Genomic DNA, 19,588 nt, shown 5'->3' on the forward strand with positions numbered 1-19,588 from the left:
AGGATTCAGACAGATACAGAGGAGAAGAAAACACCACCATCACTCAACCAACCCAATATAATCTTAATTTAGGTCATGTTCACCCAGTCTTTTTATAGAACACTATTAGAAGAGTATGTGAATCACGCGTGGCAACCACCATTTACATTTCACCTTACATTCTGTCTACATGATCCACTTTATACAGCAAGTATTTAAAATGCTCATATCTCACTCTTCCCAGGCCTTGGTTTTCTTCCTGGAGAGGATGGGCTTGTAAAGACATCTGTGAGCTGGTCATCTCTTTGGTATTTGTTTTTTGTTTTTTGTTTTTTTGATGTGGACCATTTTTAAAGCCTTTATTGAATTTGTTACAATATTACTTCTGTTTTATGTTTTTCTTTTTTGGCCAAGAGGCACGTGGGATCTTAGCTCCCTGACCAGGGATAGAACCCACACCCCCTGCATTGGAAGGAGAAGTCTTAACCACCGGACTGCCAGGGAAGTACCATCTCTTTGGTATTTTCAAGGCTGGGTTAAAATCAGTTCTGATGAGAACTGTTTTGCCCATTTCTTGAAGGAACTGTGCCTTGGTGAAGACACAGGAAGAATCCTTTTAGATAGAAAATCTCCACTGCAAAGGATGCACAGCCACGCCACATTTTTAGTCTTTTATTTTTTTAAGTAAAGAAGTTCCATTGAATCAAAGATAACAAAATTACAGTTTTTGTTTGTAATGATCTTTGTTTACCACCACACAGAATCAAAATTGAACAAAAGTAATATGAGAACATAAAATGATCAAGGACACCATTGTTTAGTATAATTTCTTAATAAAGGTAAATATCCTCATATTTAGAAAAAATTGCATTGCTAGTTGCAAATCTTAAACACCTCAGTGCTGGAGGATCCTGCGTTCCGCTCCCCCCACCCCCCTTCCCAAACCCAGCAGCACGGAGGTTTTCAGAACACAAACTCAAAAATACATTATTTTCAGGGCAGCATTTGAAGTTTCAGAAAATCCAAAAAAAACAAAATAAACAAAACAAAACAAAAAACCCCCAAAACCCCAAAAACCGAAAACAAAAACGAAATCAAACAAAACAAACAAAAATTAGGAATGTGAAAGTGATGGTTCTCAAAAATCAATCTGGAAGCAGATCTGCCAACAGAAGAATGTGGTTCATGGGCGTCTAACCAGGAAAGGGGGAGATGCAAACTGGCTCCCCCTCCAGCTCCCCTAGCCCCTGGTGTCGCTAAGGCAGCTGCAGTGGCGTAAGTCAAAAGCTCAGGTACAGTGAAGGTCTTCCTGAGGCAGTGGGAGAGACCCAGGTCATCTGAAACTGCTGTGCAGAGGTGACAGGATTCTACATGGACTTGTGCTTTAGGAAAACTTAAGAGGCCAAAACAAAAACCAAACAAAACCTAACTCCCAACCCCAGGAACTCGGTCCACCCACACAGACAGCCTGGGAGGAAGTGGCTGGCGCTGGGACTGAGCGCCTAGCGATTATTCTAGGTGACTGCAGGCTGCTCCATGTGGGTGGTCTGAAAGGAGAATGCTCACGGAGGTGAAGGGTATTTCTGCAGGTGCTCTACGTGGACTGTCCCCAACTTACGGCGATAGACTTCTTGGCTAATGGGGACCAGAACAGGGAGACGGTAGGTTATAGGTTTTATTGACAGGAGTCGAGTTAAAAGACTTAATCCACTGGTTAGAAATTAACTCAGCTAATTCAATAGAGAGAGATGAACGTTTTACCCACATACACGTTGGGAAAAACGGTTCAGAAAACATGGTGTGCATGTGCGGCTGACTCCTTCCAAAAGGGCAGCTGTCTACTGTCTGGGGTCTGAGAGTAGCTGGCGAGCCAGACTCTGCAGGCTGCTTCCAGGGGCCAATGTGTGGGGATGCCGGGGCTACAGCATCCAGAGGCAGTTGCAGCAGTGACACAGGCAAGAGGAAGCAGCTTCAGCTTTGGATAGCATCCCAGTCCTCACTGCAAAGTAGGGGCCCATTCCCCTTCAAATACAATTTGGCAAAAGCAATCCTAGTTTATGGGGGGGGGGTACTTCCCTCTGCTTTGATAACAAGGGAAGAAGAAAGCCTCTCCCTCAATTGCTTGGCCTTTAAATGCCACAGGTAGGCCACTATTCATGGTTCTTTGAAGCATCCAACTAATCCAAAGTGGCTTTGAACAACAGAGTGAGGCCAAGAAGGAAGAAAGGTGTCCGTGGTGAGGTGTTTGGCCAGTTCTAGATTGCTCTTATTGTCAACGGGTTCGGGGGGCACCTAATATAACAAGAAATGTACAGGCCATGTGAAGACATGATCTGGTTTTGCTGTGGCTTTGCTTCAGACTTCTACAGCAGAAGAACTTGCATTCCAAAGCCACAATAGTGTTGTATTACCAGGGGCTATTCTAGAGGCAAGTTAAGGCTTTCTGGGCAAAGAAAACGATTCCAGATGATATTGTGAGTAGATGCTGCAGTGAAATGCTTCTTAATAACCCTCCTGTCCCACCTTAGAGGACAAAGACCTGAGTTTTTAGCTCAACGTGATGTTTCAGTGATCTTCACTTTGGCGCTAAGTCAGCATCAATGCCACAGGAAAAGAAAAGCCTCTCACAGCTCGGACATCTGCTTGCCTGGCAAACGCAAACAAGAACACATGTATTGTTTGCCTGGAGCTGGCAAAATGGATCTCAAGCCACACAGTGGACAAAGAGAGCTCTTATTCAGATGCCAGGCATATAAGCTCAGCTACCCAGAAAGTTCAGCTTTAATGAAGACTATAGTTTTAGAATGAAAGTCTGAGCAGGAAGGATTTCTGCCATGGGAACTCTCAAATCTTGCGTGAGTCACGCAGAAGGATGGGGATGTTCGCCTCCTTCCAACGGTCAGCACCTGTCCCAGTCACAAGACCACCCTCGGCACAGAAAGGAGCATAAGATGACACGGGAGGCTCTGAAGAGAAGCCAGTCAGAGACACAGGGCTTTGGGCAAAATCAAGGATCTTCACCAGCAAAGGCTGAATGCAGTCGCTCCCTCTCTCCAGGTCCCCTCAAGCCTGAAGCCTTGACTTATCTGTTTCCACTTGCAAGGGCTGTAAGAAGGCCAGTGAGTGGGAATGTTCTGGCAAAAAAGACGTGTAAATAGATGAAGTGGACTTAGAGATGGTCTAAGATGAGGTAACCGGGGCTCAGGGAGGTGAAGTGGTTGCCCACAATCCAATGTGAATTAGAGACAGGACAAGAATCCAAGTCTCCTGGACCCTGGTTCCATAACATCACGTCAAGAAAGGAATGCTCCCCTTGCAGGTATATTCCCACTCTTATGTGTAGAAACGCTGCAGGGAGGTTCAAAGAATACAGTGACAACAAACAACTTTCTGCCTTCATTCTGCTCTGGAATCACTGGTGCAAACTCACAGCAGGGAAGGTAAGAGGTTTTCTTCAAGTCTGTTAAACTCCCTACTAGCATAAATGCATCAAGGAGACTTGAGACCATTTTTCAAGTCAGATAATCCTAACTTGACTGGGCTTTTCATCACTGTCTTTAAACTGTTTAGAGGCAGGGAGAACAGCAAGGAGAGCTGTGAAAAACCTGCTTGGTTTTTAACGTGTTCTTCCTGTGATAGAATTGTCTAGGTCTCTGCAATTTATGTCCTTGACCCGATTTTAAAGTATAATATTCAAATACTCTTTGAAAACTCAGCCTCGTGAGAGCCCCAAGAGGGACCTCAGTAGCAGGAAGAGCCTTCACATTATGATCAGAAATGAACAAAAAGCAAAGAAAGCGGGAGGAAGGAAAAAGCTGACCTACATATGAAATGCTGCTCCCTTGTTTATCAGGCGAGCTCGCATCTCTGTAAATTCAATGCCTCTGTGCTTTCATTCAGGGACAAACAAGAATTTTCCTGTTAAGACAGCCACAGTTACACACTCATTTCCATGCCTGAGAGCCTGAAGCTTGAACAAAGGCCTTCAGTTGATTTCATGTGAGCCAAAATGGAATGTAAGTGCCATTCAGAGTCACACACTAAAAAGATTTCAGCTGGGACATGGCCCCCACAGTCCTATGGGGTAAATTCCGGTTGTGTGGCAACAAAGGCTATGCCCCGAGCCCTGCCTCTCCTCTGTGGGCCACCAGAACTGCCGTGCACACCAGGCTCCAAGGACTTCTGCCCCCATCCCCACCACGTGTGTGACAACAGGACTGTTTTTTCCTCCTGAATGGGGGTGGTACCTGGCCACTACTTTGTTGGAACAGATCAAGGGATGGGACCTAAGGCAAATGAAAAGGAGCCTCTTGCTTCCTGGGATGGTGATTCAACCCCATTAAGTTATTGCTTCGTTTATCTAATTTCACAAAAAGTCTTGAGGCATGAAGGTGGTAGCAGGAAATATGACTGTGGATCTTCTGGATTACAGCTGTGGTTGTTGGTTGGAGGGAAAAGTAACAGAGGGGAGAGACTAGCTTTCAAATTGAGGGGTAGATGATAAAGTGCCAATTTGTGCTAAAAGAACATGAAAAAGAAATGCACTTGAAAAATTACAACTTCAGGGGAAAGTCACGATGGTGAACTTGGTGTGTATGAGAAATTGTACCGAAGCTAAGTCGAGACCACGGGAGTCTCAGTCTCTTCAGATAATGGCTGTTTTTGATGTTATTATTTAGGATGATCTGGTGATTGTCAGAAAACAACTTCTTCAGGTTGCAGACATTACTGTTACATGACTTGAACCAATGTCCAAACTACATCCACCTGTGGCCATGAGGGTTGGCATCTAGGCCCTCTGGTGGCTCTCTTTATCCCTTAAACAGCCACACACAGACCCACTATTTATATTCCTGTCTGTCCTATAACAAAGGAGAGGAAGTAGGGAACATTTTTTAAAAAGTATCTAGGTCATTCCACTTGTAATTCTGTTTAGTTCCAGATAGCAACTGCTGATTTTTCAAAGTGCAGGGTTTTTAGATATTCAAGTACCACAGGATTGGAGGAAAGGAGTACTTGAAATGTTGAGTGACTTTTCATTTGAGAAGACACACTCTGGAAAGATCTATCCAACAGGCTACAAATATAAGGTATTGCATTAAAAATCTGGTTTCAAAAATCACACCCTCTTCAGTTGGAAAGATATTTCTCCAAACTCGGATCCAACTTTTGAATTGTTTGGTATCAAAAGCCAGAGCTAGAGAGACCTGGGTTAAAAAAATAAAATTATAATTGAGTGCTTTAAAAACAAAGAAAAAGAAAAACAACCTCTTTGTATGAAATGAGTGACAGAAAAAAAAAAAAAAGGAAGGCAAATGATGACATCTACATGCTTAGAAAGAGCTCCCAGGCTCCCCTGGAAAGGTGTTCTCTCAAACCTCAGTAAACTGAGTTTGTCATTGAACTTTAGAACCGGTAGTGACCTCAGCAGTCTACCTGGTCCAAGTCCCCCATTTTACAGGTGAAGAAACTAAAATTCAAAGGGACTTTTCCAGGGTCATATAGCCAGTGAGAGGCAGAGTCAAGCGCAGCCTGAAGTCTTCACCCCCCAGCCCAGGCCCTCTCTGAGACATCACACAGCGGTCCCACCAGGGCAGCCGCACACAGGCCTTGCAGCTTTGGAGGCTCCCAGGAGCTGACAGGTACCTCTGATTACAAATTTCAATAACACGAGCCACCAAGACATTTCTAATTTAAAGGCTCCGCACAACCGTGCTTCTCAAATGTGCCTGGCGATGAGAATCACCTGGGGCATATGTCAAAAATTAAAATCCCCAGGCCCCTTCCCAGACCCACTGAAACAGCATCTCCAAGGGGAGGGGCCTGGGAGGCTGGATTTGTAACAAGCGCCCCAGGTAACTCGCATCATCAGCTACATGTGGGAAAACTGTCTTAGAAGACAGCGTGGGAGAAACTTGGCTTCTGACTCAAGGGAATTTTCTTTGCCATGTACGAGGCCACAGTCTTGGCCTGGGAGGCCCAGGGCCCCAGGCTCCCAAGCTGAGCTCCATCTGCAGCATTGGCTCTTATTAGGGTCTACGTCAGGACACACACAACCACCACAAAATAACATACACCCTTCACTGCTCTTGGGGAAAAGCCTTTTGACTGGCAAAGCAAAACTGCTGTTCAGACACATTTTTAATAGGGAAACTAGATGTAATTGGCTTGAAAGCAATCAGATGCCGACACCGGACAGGTGGGTGAGGACCCCGTCGCTCGTCACCATGGCTAACAATGCAATGGAGAAAACCAGTAACGAAGCACAAACATAGCCTGGAGCTCTCAGGGACAGCCACCTACTTTCAAGTCAGGTGTGTCTGGTGGGTGGTCCCCGCTGATGGTGTGAGGTCAGATCCAGGTCACTGAGGGAGATGGGAGACCTGAAACAGCCGGTGAAGGAGGCGAGCTCCAGAGCAGGGCAGCTGGAGCGCGCCAGAGTCCGGGAGGGCCTCACTCCAGGTCGGCCTCCACCTGCTCCGTGTCGGAGCACTGAGACTTGCTGCGTTCCCACTGGCAGATGGCGTTGGCGTACTCCACCACCAGCTTATCCATCCACGTCAGGGGCTCGGGGAACAGCACGGAACCCTCAAAGAAGCCCAGGTGGCCCCCGTGCAGGGGCAGCACAAACATCACGTTCTCCCGTTTCTCTGCAGGAGAAAGGCGGTGAGTGAGTCACTGTCCTCTGACCAGCTCCAGGGCAGGAGGTGCGAAAGCAGGCTGGCCAGGGCGGACCGAGCTTTCCCCACAGGTGAAACTGTCACCTAAGTGGGCATCTGATGTCTACTCCCTCTGCCTCATTCACCAAAGTGGGAGGGAGGTTTGGTGAGGCAGGCAAGATGGTGGGATGTAGTAGGTTTTGGGATAGCAGCTTGGCTTTGGAGCAAAATGAGTACGGGCTTAAGAGATTCTTAGAACTCTAAGTGGTGCTCAAACTTGACTGCATATTAGAATCACCTGGTTTTTGTTTGTTTGTTTTTGGCCATGCTGCATGGCATGTGGGATCTTAGTTCCCCAACCAGAGACTGAACCTGTGCTCCTGCATTCGAAGCATGGAGTCTTAACCACTGGACCACCAGGGAAGGCCACACCTGGGTGTTTTAAAAATCCAGACCAATGAGATTCTGGTTTGAGGCTGGGGGTGGGGTGGAGTCAGGGGTGGTAGGTGAGAGGGAGAGGACCCAGGTATTGGTGTTCCTCAAACTCCCCAGGTGACTCGATTGTATAGCCAAGCACTTCCCACCTCGTGCATCCAAATCACCTGGGTGACCGTCTTAAAATGCGTATTCAGCTTTGATAGGCCTGGGGAAGGAGCTGAGATTCTGCATTTGTAACAAGCTCCCAGCTGATGCCGATGCTACTGGTGGGGACCAGGCTTTGAGGAGGGATTCATAAAATACTCTTATTTACTAGAGAACCAGGTGAATTCAATGAAGTCAATGATTTTTTCATTACAGAACTTTATCTTTCAAGACTAAAACATACAGCTGCAAGTTGTGTTAAATGATGCCCAGGCTCTCAATGGCACATGCTAAATGGCCATCTAAGAATTACTAACCTGGAGCTTGACTTCATGAGTCCATGTTTAAGTGAGTCCCCGGTGGGCTGGTAAAGCCATTACTAAAGATGTGTGCACAATGGGCAGCCGGGTACAGTCAGGTACCAGAGGGAGCATCTGCCTTCCCAGGAGGTTAAGTGACAAGGGGCCCCTTGCAGGCTGCCCCAGGCCTCTGAGGCACTTCTTGGCATGCACATTTCTGGCTCTACAGGGCTCTTTTCTTGTCTGACCCCCTTTCCTCTTCCCTTTCGATGGCAATTTCATAAGTTTCTGAGGGGCAGCACTAGGGCTGTGGATGTTACTTTAGATGTGCGGAAGGAAACCAGCGAGTCTGCTTCCTCTCACTGCTGCCCAGCTTTCGCATAGGGAGCCTGTGGTTCGACAGGCGGTTGACAGGAGACAGCTTTTGTCACATAACGCACCTGCCACATGCATTCACACTGAGCAGAGAACGGAGCTCTGTCTGGGTGTGGGTCCTTTGTCTGCTTGCTGTATCATCTACTCTCTAACTTGGGGTCATGAGAGAATCATCAGTACCCCTTTTCCCTCTGGTGAACACTTGATATTTACAGGAGGAAACGTGATCACAGAGGACTGGGCAGGGAGGGGATTAGGTCTGAGGGATCTGAATGACAATGCAGAGTAGCTTTGGAACGTGACCCAAGTGTTTCCTTCTGCTACCCTCTTCCTAGTTTCTCCCGTTGCTCCTACCTAGCATGGCGTGAGGCCGTGCCAGCCTGAGGCAAGATAACATTCCCATGAGCAACCTTCTTTGCTTTTTCAGTTGGTTATATTTTTATCCTCAAAGCAGATGGGGAGTCTGTCACAAGAGGTAGCAGAACTGGCTTTTTTGTTTTGCTTTTCAGGTCAAATTTTAAGTCTAAATATCTCTTTAAGTCAAACTCTCAGACTTAATGGAACCACATCCCTGAGGCAATAATTTTACCGAACACCAGTGGACTCCCCAAACCTCTTGGCTATGAATATACATGATGATCCTGTCTCTTGCACCAGGAAAGAACATGAAAAGGCTCTACCCAGGCTCCAGCACAGCTCCAGGACTCTCAGGCTAGACTAAATAAGAACACTGCCAAGAGATGCCCTGGTCTCCAGGAGATGACAGCATGATAAAGGTGACATACTGTGGCAGTTTGCTGAGTGGTTGAGGGAAGAAACACTTACCCGAAAGAGATTTTGGAATGGTTAGAAGACTTTCATGCACCAAGGGGTCATCAGCTGCATTCACCAACATGAGAGGTACATAAATCTGAAACAATAAAGCAGAATTAAGTGATCAATTCCCTTTTTTAGACCCAGTTGATCCAAGGCTCAAATACACTACCGGACATGTCTTTGAAGCAAAGGGAAGAGGGTCAGTGCTCAGTGGGGACTAAGGATGCCTTGTATTTCCTGGCAGTGGCAGGAATGATAACTGCCACTGTGATCACAGCCCTGACAGGCAAGTGCAGGAGACAAGCACGGTGTCCTAGGTGACCCACATGCTCTGAGGTTGCAAGGGTAAAGACTCTATGATGCTCACGGGCACAATATTTCTGGTCCTCTTTACAGTGTCTCAGATTAGTCATACCTTTTAGAAAAATGCCTTTACAGAGTTTTGTACATATTCATTCAATTTATATTGTGGGGAAGAAAAATGGAGTGTACTACACTCCAGACAAAGGAGCCTTTCTAGAAGAATCTGAAGGTTGAAAACAGGAGCAGGCTGGTGGATATTGGGTAGCTTTTGGCAGCTTTGCATTCAATGTCCATTTTTGCAAAACAACCAGCAGTGTCCTTTTTCTTTTTAGTGGAGATGATGCTGATGGGGGCACTCAGATGTTACTGCACAGCCATGCCCAGTAAGTGTAATGACTGGTTGCCTTACCTGGAGGCCCCTGACATTGGCTCTGGACAGCTTCATGTTTCTGTAATGGCTTAAACGAAGACATGAAAAGCCTGGATGATGATGCTAAAGTAGGAGGGGTGGCTGATACAACCCGATGGCAGAACTGCCATTCACAATGGTCTGTTTTAGCTGGGGGAGTGGTGGGCCAAACCGACAGGTGGACATTGACAAGGATGGATGGGAAGTCCTGTGTTTGAGTAAAAGGAGCAATTGCTCAAAGACAGCATAGGAGAGACTGGTTTGGTGGTAGTTCGGGTAAAAAACAGGGGGGTTATGACTGGCCACAAGCTTAATTTAATACAAAGTTTATTGTAGTTGCTCACAACTGCATTAATACAAATCAGTCTACTTCGACAAAAGACATACTCCTTTTATGGTTCTGATACAGAAATGCATCTATTTTACTGTGTGCTTGCCAGATCACGGCAGGAATTTTGAGTTCAGTCCTAGGCACCAAACCAACAGAATACGCAACGATCAAAAAAAATTGTAGATGGGTGATGCCTTAGAGGGCCAGGACAGGGAGAGCAGGAGGGAGGGGATATGAGGATATACGTAAAAATACAGCTGATTCACTTTGGTGTACCTCAAAAGCTGGTACAAGAGTGTAAAGCAATTATATTCCAATAAAGAGCCTAAAAAAAAAAATTGTAGGAAATCTACATGGACTTCTTATGAGGAACCATGGTAGGAATAGGCAGGATTGTGCTGTCAAAGGAAGACTGAGAAAAAATTGGGTGTGGCAGCAATTTTAAGGGCTTTCACATAGACTGGGGAGCAGACTGGCCCTGCACTGTGCTAAGGGGCAGCTCGGGGATTATTATGTGGAGGTCACAGAGGGGCAGAGTTTGGTTCAATAATAAACCCAAGTCAACAACTAGAGCGGTTGGAGCCAGATGCTGGATGAGCTTCCACCAGGGAAGCTTAGGAGGGATGCCTGTTATCCCACGGGTGGAGCTGGATGGGGTGATTCTGAGATGCCGTTCCCTGAGTCGGTGTGGCCACTCACCCTGTGCAGGTACCGCATGCAGCTTTCTTCCTCGTAATATTCCTTCAGGGAGTTATAGCCATGAAACTTCCTGGGACACAGACACACACACACACACACACACACACACACACACACAAAAGAAAAAGACAAAACAATACTTGAAATAAGATTGGAATGCTGAGTTGATTTTATTACTGTGCTAGTCCCCACACTAACTCATCGTAGCAGTAGAGTATACACAGGTGCCAGAGTTGGGGGTTAAGAGCACCCAGCTTTGACATCTGCGTTCAAATTCTGGCTCTGCCACTTACTGATTATGTGACCGTATGAAAGGGCTTAACCTCTCTGAGCGTCTCCTCTGTAAAATGGAGCCAGGGACAGGGGCTTCTTTCGTGGCACTGTGAGACTCATGACATTAGAGCGACGTTTTCTTAGCAGAGTGACTGGCCCTTAACACTAAAGTGGGCAGAAGAAAGCCCGGGTGCTGGGCAGCGCTGGCCCACCGCCTCCCACCCGGCACCCTGCCCCAGAGCGTCGGCACACCTCATCACGTTGTCATCAATCTGCATCAGGGATGTGGCTGTGTAGAGGCGGCTCAGGTCCGTGTCCTCCAGGCTCTGGGGTTTCTTAACATGGTCTCCAAAAAGAGCTTGCCTAGAGTGAGACAGAAAGCAAACAGAGAACGAAAAGCAGATGAGAAACCAAATCACTGCACTGCACAACGAAATATCTTACAATTTTGTCAATTATACCTCAATAAAGCTGGAAAAAAAGATTTTTTTAAAGCATATGATAAGCTACCGCAGCTGAGCCTGCTTCCTCGCCCAGAGGCAAGCCAGGAGAGAGCCTCTGACACAGTGCATGTGGGGAACTTGGAAATAAAGCCCTTCAGCCTTCAGAATGTCCCAGAGGATATGCTCGTACTGTTGACTTTTGAATAACTGAAGAACAATGAACGTCAAAACCTTATTTTCCTTTTAAGAGGCAGCTGGACAAACTAAGGATTAGGTTTGAGCCTAGGTGACTGTTACAAAACCAGCCCCGCAGAGGGGTCTTGGGATGGACTGTGGCCTTCGGTGGGCCGTCAGCCAAACAGTGGCGGCCCCCTCTTTGCACGGGGGTTGACATTACCTCTTTGAAGGAACCCCTTTCCCTTTTCGAGCTCTTTCTGTCACTTAATAAGGAAGATAATGGTTAAGCCCTTCAGCATTTGGGCAAATCAACAGCTCTCCAATATGTTAGCTAAAAAGCTAACGTATACTCAGAAGAGGAATCACTTCTAGTAAGAAAACGATCCATCTGGAGAGGATGACAATAAAGGCCAAGGTCAAAATGTGCACATTCCATTCCCAGCAAGGGCTCTCACTCACACAGCTGAAGGAAGACTGAGTTTGCTTTGAGGTTTGGCCCTACAGGGGGAAAAATTCACTATGGAAACTAAATGTTCTGGTATCCATTCACAACCTCTTCCAAAGAAGAGGAACAGATTTCTTAAAAAATTTTTTTTCCCAAAACAGTATTAGGAAGATCATATACATAAAGGATAGAATTCACAATGTAAAGTGTGTCCCAATAAAACTAGAAAAAAATTTTAAAAAAGAAAAGACAATGTTGATGAGAAAAAAAAATTATAATAAAGTGTCCCTGAAATTTCTAGATGTTTGGCTTTCTGTGGAAAATTTTAAAAATGTAAATACTCTGAGAACACATCCAAAGGACCCTCTCAATTTGTTAAGAATTACATGATGGACCTTTTGGGCTAATTAATTAATGGCAAAACTGGGCCCTGTAGCAAAATAAATGTTCCCTGGGAGGAAGGAGTTCACTTTCCATTGCAGAGGTGTGGGAAGACAGACAGAGGACTTGGACTTGGCGTCTGATGGCCTGGTTTCACCCCTTCTGGAACCTCAGCAAGTCCCTGGATCCATCCAAACCTCAGCTGAGCCACACCCAACTCAGGGCCCAGCACACAACTGATGCTCACACACCACGAGCCACGTGGAAACTCAGCCAGCCCAGGGGACATAAGTCTCCCTATGCCCTCCACCCACCTAACACCAGGGCCTGGGGACGTGCCCGGCAGCCTGGTGAACGCCAGCTGTGAGCGCCAGCCTTGCCCAGGCGCCATGTGAACCCCACCCACAGGAAGCCAAGTCTGGGGTGTGTGACTGGCCGGGTGAGCAGTACCATATTTTCTTTTAACCACTGAAAAATAGAGAATAAGAAACTGATCATTCGGTCAGACTGTTTTTCATAGAGTGGCATCAAAAACCCCCTAAAATTGTACCAGGCTTTGGGGGAATCAAAACATGCCCAAGCCCTCCAGTGCTTTCCAGTTTAGTTCATGACACAGGATTCACACTGGGGAGGCAGCAGAAAAACACCTTGTGGGGGGAGGAGCTGGCTTCACGGAGGCAGAGACCCGAGATGGACCTAAAAGGATGGGCTGGGTTTGGACAAGCAGAGATGATGGGAAGGGGGTCCTTGGCAAGGGCATACGTGGTGTGGGAGAGGCTAGAGGGCACGTGGGCCTCTGAGTGGCCTGGTCCAGCTGGAGGGGGAGGGAGGTGTGGGGGAGGGGCGAGAGCTGATATCGCTAACAATGATCACAACGATGAGATCGTCACTAATATTTCTTGAGTGCTCCTGCAGGCCAGGCGCTGCTCTAAGCACTTGTCAGGGGCTAACCCACCAAAGGATTCCAAGCAGGAGATGGGCCGGCAGAACATGGAGAGTGTGGACATCCCGCTGCTGCTTGGTCGGAACCCCAAGGGCCAGCAGAGAACGATTCTGGATCCCCAAGTACCAAGGCATCCTAAGGAGAAACATTCCTCAACAGTGACCAGCCGGCCTCAGCACTGCCCTCGTTTGGGAAAGAATGGTGTTGAAACAGGTTCTCTTTCTCCTTGGGCTTTTTGAAAATTATGGAAGCACAGAGTGATTTGGTGAATTTGGTAGCTTGGGACAAGTTTGTTTCTAACCAAGTCACAAAGCAGTCAGCAGAGAATGTGTACCACCCCTGCCTTGTTTTTTTTTCCCCCTTGGAGAAAGAGGAATTGTGGCTTTTAGTGAAATAAGCTCAGAAAGGTGCTGTCCGTCTCCCGAGGGGCAGGGAAGGCACCCACCTGTGCGAGAGGATGATCTTCTTCATGTTGTCAGCCATGAGGAAGTTGTAGAAGCGCCGGCACTGGTCCCACTGCATGAAGGTTTCCTGGGCCCTGCAAGAACCACATGTGACAGTGAGAGGGGCAGCGGAGAGGATGGCGCTGGCGGCGCGGGAGGTGGAGCTCTTGCAGCCGGAGCTCTTGCAGCTGAGAGCGCCGGCTGCCCACGCTCCAACGTGGGCTTGGGTGTGTGGTCCTCAAACTGCTGGCGACACTCCTGGCCCCCTCCTTCCCTCACCTTGGTCTTCTCTTCGTCTCAGGACCTGCTTCAATTGTCATTTGAACACGTTCTCTACATGGCTTCCTACGCTGCACGTGTGTTTTTCTGGCTTAATAACAGGAGTGTGTAAGGGGAGGGGGTGTGTGGAGAAAACAAGCGCTCAGCAAAACCTAAAAACACTTCTTTTTACCACTTATATGTGGAATCTTAAAAAATACAACAAACTAGAGAATAAAACAAAAAAGAAGCAGACTCAGAACAAACTAGTGGTTAGCAGGGTGGGGAGGGGAGGGGGAGGGGTAGCATAGGGGAGGGAGAAAGAGTTATTAAGGGATTATATGAAATCCCATGTGTGAAACTTTTAAAAATTATAAAGCACTATAGAATTTAAAGAATCATTCAATAAAATTTTTAAAAAAATGGAATGGGAAAAAATAAAACCATGTTGCCATTTGCAAGGCAAAGGAAAATCCTATAATCCTATAATCTGAGCTTCCTTTTGATTAGCCTTAGCATATTTAAGGGGCAAGGAATGGCTGTTGGGGCTTGTCTTGAGTCTTTTTACCTCCAGGGCTGTGTGTCTGGTTGGCACGGCAAGGCCTTCTGATGTGGGGGTGACTAGGCAGGTAATATCCCCTGTTCCAGATCCAGGAGACCACGGACTCAGGTCAAGGGACCCACCCTGGGTCACACTGGAACAGTCAGGTATGGCTGAGTCTAAGCCAGGCCTGCCTGGCTCCAGTGCCCGTGTTCTGCTACCACCAGGAGACAGCACGGCCAGCCTCTTCCACTCGCCTCTGCGCCCAGATTTCCTTGCCCACGTGTCAGGTGAACAGACACGGATGTGGAAACTCCCAGGGTGCGGCTCAGCCCTCCCCACTCCGTGCTTTCTTCCCTCGGGTGTGAACCTAGACAGAGCTGCCACGGAGGCCCTGCTAACCTTTATTTTGCATATTTCTGAGTCTTGGGGCCTGATTCCACCCCGGGAATGAATCTGGGTGTCCCTCACTATTCCCTCACAGGATCCATGGGCTTCATCTCCCAGATGGCCAGAGAAGGGACTCTTGAGAGAGAGGGTGGTTCACAGGTATTTTTTAAAAATCCAGGGAGTTATAAAAGCAATTTCCTCAAAGCTGCCACCCTCCAGTTCTGGAGTAGCAAACATTTCCTATAACATTGCAGTTAAAAAATAAGAGCTAGTGGGAAGTTGAAAGTGAAAGGTTTGTGGACTTAACGGCCTGGGACATACTCATAAACCATGAGCTAAAGTTCACAGTGAAGACTGACACCACCTTCAGAGGTCAAAAGGTCACTCTATAAGTGCACTGGGGCTTGTGGGGGGCTCCCCAAACACTGCAGGAGCAGAAAGGATGGACCGGATCACCAGGAGCGGGATCCCAGCTAAGGCGGGACTGTGGACACTTGCCTTTTGGTCTGAAGGAGGAGGGGCTCACCCAATCTCTGACCCACAGCCTGCTGCCCGGGCGGGCCCCTCTTCTCTGACCTTGGACCCAAGCTGTCCCTTAATCAGAGAGCCAGTGGTCTCAAAATCCCAGCTTTCTCTTGTCTGCATCCTTTTCTCCCTTTGCTGACCTTCTAACTGTTTCTGTTAGTATCTCCTTCATATCAGAGGGACCGCAGAGGTGGGGAAGGGAGGAGGCACTGACCATAAACTTAAGCTAGGAGATGATGCTCCAGCGCTGCTGGTTTCTTTCTTTCTTTTCTTTTATTATTTTTAAAACATATTTATTTATTTATTTGGCTGTGCTGGGTCTTAGTTGCAGCATTCGGGATCTTTTAGTTGTGGCATGCAGGATCTGGTTCCCTGACCAGGGATCGAACCTGGGCCCCCTGCATTGGGAGTGTGGGGTCGTAACCGCTTTACCACCAGGGAAGTCCCTGACTTCTTGACTGAACAGCCCCCAGAGGTGCCACTTGCTGAAAGGCTCTGGGGATTCACGGGGGACCAGGGTTCAAGAACGGACTGGGACAAGGATGCTGAGACCAATGCTTCACCCAACCAATGCTGCTCAACACTGATTCCTCATCTCTTTCGTTTACTACTCAGTATATTTAAGGGATGTCTTCCACCACCTTTGAATATAAAATTAAGGGACTGACACAACTTTATATTAGTTTAATAAAACGTAATCAAGATCAATGTATTATAAAAGAATTCATTTCATATATCTAAAAAAAGACCTGACTTCATCATTACCCCACCACCAGAAAACTGAAAAGAAATAAATGAGAGGGGAACCTATAGACTAAAAGGAATTGAAGAAACAAATTAATAAATGCAGTGTGTGACATTATGGGGATCCTGATTCAAACAAACTGACTGTTTAAAAACTTATGTGAGATAATCAAGGAAATGTGAACACTGACTAGAAACGGGATATAAGGAATTATTAATTTTTGGGGTGTGATAGTAGTATTGTGATTATATTTAAGAAAAAGTCCTTAGCATCTTTTGGTGCTACCTGGTGAAATATTTACGAATAATATGACAATGTCTGGGACTGTCTTTAAAATAATCCAGCTTACGGGGGAGTGGTGAGTGGATGAGGTGCAGAGGAAATAAGAGTGGCCAAGAGTTAAGCATGGTTGAAGGTGGTGGTGGGTACATGAGGGTTCAATATCCTATTGCTTTTATTTTGTGTGTGTCTAAAATGTTCCATAATAATGAAGAAGAAGGAAGAGGAGAAGAAAGATAGAAAACAGAAAATCTTTTGGATTATGAGCTACTGAAAATTATTTACCCTGCTGAGGAGAGTCAAAGATCAAAGTCTATTTTAACTGTTAACTGTGAGCCTCAACAACCATTTTCAGGGATGGCAAAAGACCAGCAGGTGGTCTGGAACCACTATACACATGGCCCATCAAGAACCTCACTCATGCAGCTCTCACTGAAGCCAAACTCCAATTTATCCACCATGTTTTTGCCATGAGAGGAGGCAGGAGGCAAACGAGCCCAGGGCTGGTGATGGAAGGAAGGTCTAACAAGATGTCTAGGCCACCTGGCTGGCAAGAGTTAGAGCAGAGACTTGAACTGTAGCCCATCTGACCCCACTGAGTAGTTCACCAAACTCTGCAGAAGCCACTTCACCTCTCCAGGCCTCAGTGTCCTTATCTGTCAAATCAGGAGGTTGAACTAGAAAAGCAGTTTTCACACCCAGCTTGCTCTGTGGCTGAGGTTTGTAGACAGTTCTATCACAGGCCTGACAGAGGCCACCCTGGGGGCCTTGGTGGTGCTTTCATTGCTTCTGTTAATGGTGGATGGACTTCTGCAGACAGGGGTGGATGTGGTGAGTGGGGAGCTGACCAACCAGTGGTGTTAAGAATGGGTCTGAAGTCTAGCCTTGGCTGAAGAGACCTGAGGGATGGGCAGGCTCCTGGGCATGCATCTCAGGAGGATGAGGAGAATGTCTGCCTGGAAACCAGATGACTCAGTCAAGAAGGTTTAGAGAGAATGATGGTGGTGTTAGGGGGAGAACACTCAGATCAGATGAGACTATAAGGTAGGGTACCACAGCAGACAGATGTCAAGTATGACAGGGTGGTGAGAAAAGCAGTGTCATGAGAGCAAATGGGAAAGAAAGGGGAGGGAGAGATGACATTTACAGCCTCAGATACCGCTATGCCAATGGGAAGAGCACACACAGGTGAACTCAGCTCAGCAGAGTCATAAGATATGAGGTATCAATGAGACTTGCTGAGATGGGATCAGGATTGGCAGGAACCCTGTGATGGACACTAGGTAGCTATTCAAAATAAGGTAGAGAAGGAAAAGCAGAAAGGTGCTATATGACAAGAAAACACAGACCAAGGAAGAAAAACATGCAAAGGATGTTTGGGTGAGATCTTCCAGGTCAGATGGAAGAAATGAATTTTCATTTTTTGATGCTAAATGGGCACTGGAGCCAAGAGACTTCAGTTCTGAATGAATTCCTTACTTGGCCACACAGCAGAATATCCAAATCCTTGACTTGCCTCTAGATAGCTATGTTCTCCAGAAGACAGAAGGGATGGCAGGAAGTGCTCCCAGGCTGAGCCAGATACTGGCCCACCAGGAGAAATGGGCTGAAAACAGCAGTGGCATGTGGAACCTGGGAAAATGCAGCTAGGTCATAATTACAGGGAGGAAAACCTTTGTATAATCGAAAGTGAACCCTTGTTGAAAGGGTGGCAGGTTTCATAGACTTCAGAAAGAACCAGATAACTCCAAAAGGGATGATACCCCCAGAGAGCTGCAAAGCCCTCAAAAAGGATTCTGTCGCTGAGATGGCGAATAAGAAGAGAGTACCCCAAAACACTAGTAAGGCTTCACTGGGGGTCTTATTCCAGAATGACGTGCGTGTATTGATTTTTAGAGAACTTATCCATCCATCTATCTACCTATCTATTATGAAAACCAATAAAGGTCTTTTAAAATGCTTTTATTTCTAATCAATGTAACATTAAATAGTAAGATATTATCTGTACTAGTTTCCCAGCTATCTGCTGGTGAGAGATTTCTCTCTGCAGGGTTAAAAGAATTTTAAAAGGTGCTGTGGAAGGAGATGGATATTTTATTTTACTTCTGTTCTGTTCTGTTCTGCTCTGTTCTCTTATTGCTGTGCCGCACAGCTTGTGGGATCTTAGTTCTCTCACCAGGGATGGAACCCAAACCCCTTGCAATGGAAGCGTGGAGTCCTAACTACTGGACAGCCAGGGAAGTCCCAGGAGATGGATTTTTAAATCACTTAGAAGAGGGTCCCAACAAAACAGGGCTCTACAATGACGTTCAGAGCACTCAATTAGGTGAGGAAGAGCTGAGACAACCACTTTATGCTGCTGGGGTATGGCTCAGAGAAAGCTCAACTTTTCTAGTTCACACTTTGCAAAATGAGTATACAAAACATCGATCAAAAGAAATTAAGGTTGGAAGAGAATGAACCGGGGGAAGAATGCATCTAACACTCAAAGGAATTCAAATCTCCTGGCTCATATAAATTACATCTCAGAGGGCCAAGAGACTGTGAGAACGCCAAACAGCTTTCCTGTGGTCTTTGAGAAAATACGGAGGATGAGAATGAGAGAAAGGTTCTGTACGTCTGGGATAGGCAAGCATGACTCTCACATTCCAAAAAGGGGCACCGCAAATTAAGATTGGTGAGGCATTTCTTAAATACGGTCCTGGGCAATATTAAAAAATACCTTGAAAGTAATATGCTAATGAAACCTTATAGTACATTAAGTATTTTCCCAGAATGCTACCACACCGATATAACAACTAGTTTTATTTGCAAAGGGAGGGGGTTCCCTTCCAGGCTTTGCCCATATGCAAACATTTAAAAATTTTTTAAAAATTGTGGTAAAAAACACGAATTGTAAAGTTTACCATCTTAACCCTTTTTAAGTGTATAGTTCAGAAATGTTAAGTATATCCACACTGTTATAGAACAGATCTCCAGAACTTTTTCATCTTGCAAATCTGAAACTCTATACCAAGTTGAATGACAACTCCCCATTTCCCTCTCCCTATAATCATATTTTTACAGTTACCCCCCCAACATTTAATATACACAGCCTGCCATTTTATATATTTTCTTAATTTTAAAAAATACAGGCAGCCTTGTTTTCTACTGAATGCGTGTATCATAGTTTACAGCTATCCCTCATGCTGGACATGTGGGTTATTTCTAACTTTGCCCTAGAGGATCATATTGTAGTGGGGGCAAAACCAGGACTAGCCTTGAACAGCGTGGCTTCTGGGAGGAAGACAGTG

General features: G+C 46.3%; 1 protein-coding gene across 8 annotated transcripts in view; it reads right to left on the reverse strand.

Annotated features, from left to right (window-relative positions):
• Nucleotides 1-635: 635 nt before the first annotated feature.
• The window catches only part of ABHD2 (abhydrolase domain containing 2, acylglycerol lipase), a 108,583-nt gene continuing 89,630 nt past the window's right edge, over nucleotides 636-19,588 (reverse strand). For all 8 annotated transcript variants that reach the window (XM_057721534.1, XM_057721538.1, XM_057721540.1 and 5 more), the window contains 5 exons: nucleotides 13,560-13,652; nucleotides 10,978-11,088; nucleotides 10,453-10,522; nucleotides 8,720-8,804; nucleotides 636-6,629 (listed from right to left, as the gene is read on the reverse strand). In XM_057721534.1, coding sequence (XP_057577517.1) covers nucleotides 6,433-6,629; nucleotides 8,720-8,804; nucleotides 10,453-10,522; nucleotides 10,978-11,088; nucleotides 13,560-13,652 — 556 coding nt within the window. In that variant the 3' untranslated portion in view covers nucleotides 636-6,432. The remainder of the gene's footprint in view (nucleotides 6,630-8,719; nucleotides 8,805-10,452; nucleotides 10,523-10,977; nucleotides 11,089-13,559; nucleotides 13,653-19,588) is intronic.

This window comes from Hippopotamus amphibius, chromosome 2 (genome assembly GCF_030028045.1).
Source record: "Hippopotamus amphibius kiboko isolate mHipAmp2 chromosome 2, mHipAmp2.hap2, whole genome shotgun sequence".
NCBI classification, from domain to species: Eukaryota; Metazoa; Chordata; class Mammalia; order Artiodactyla; family Hippopotamidae; genus Hippopotamus; species Hippopotamus amphibius.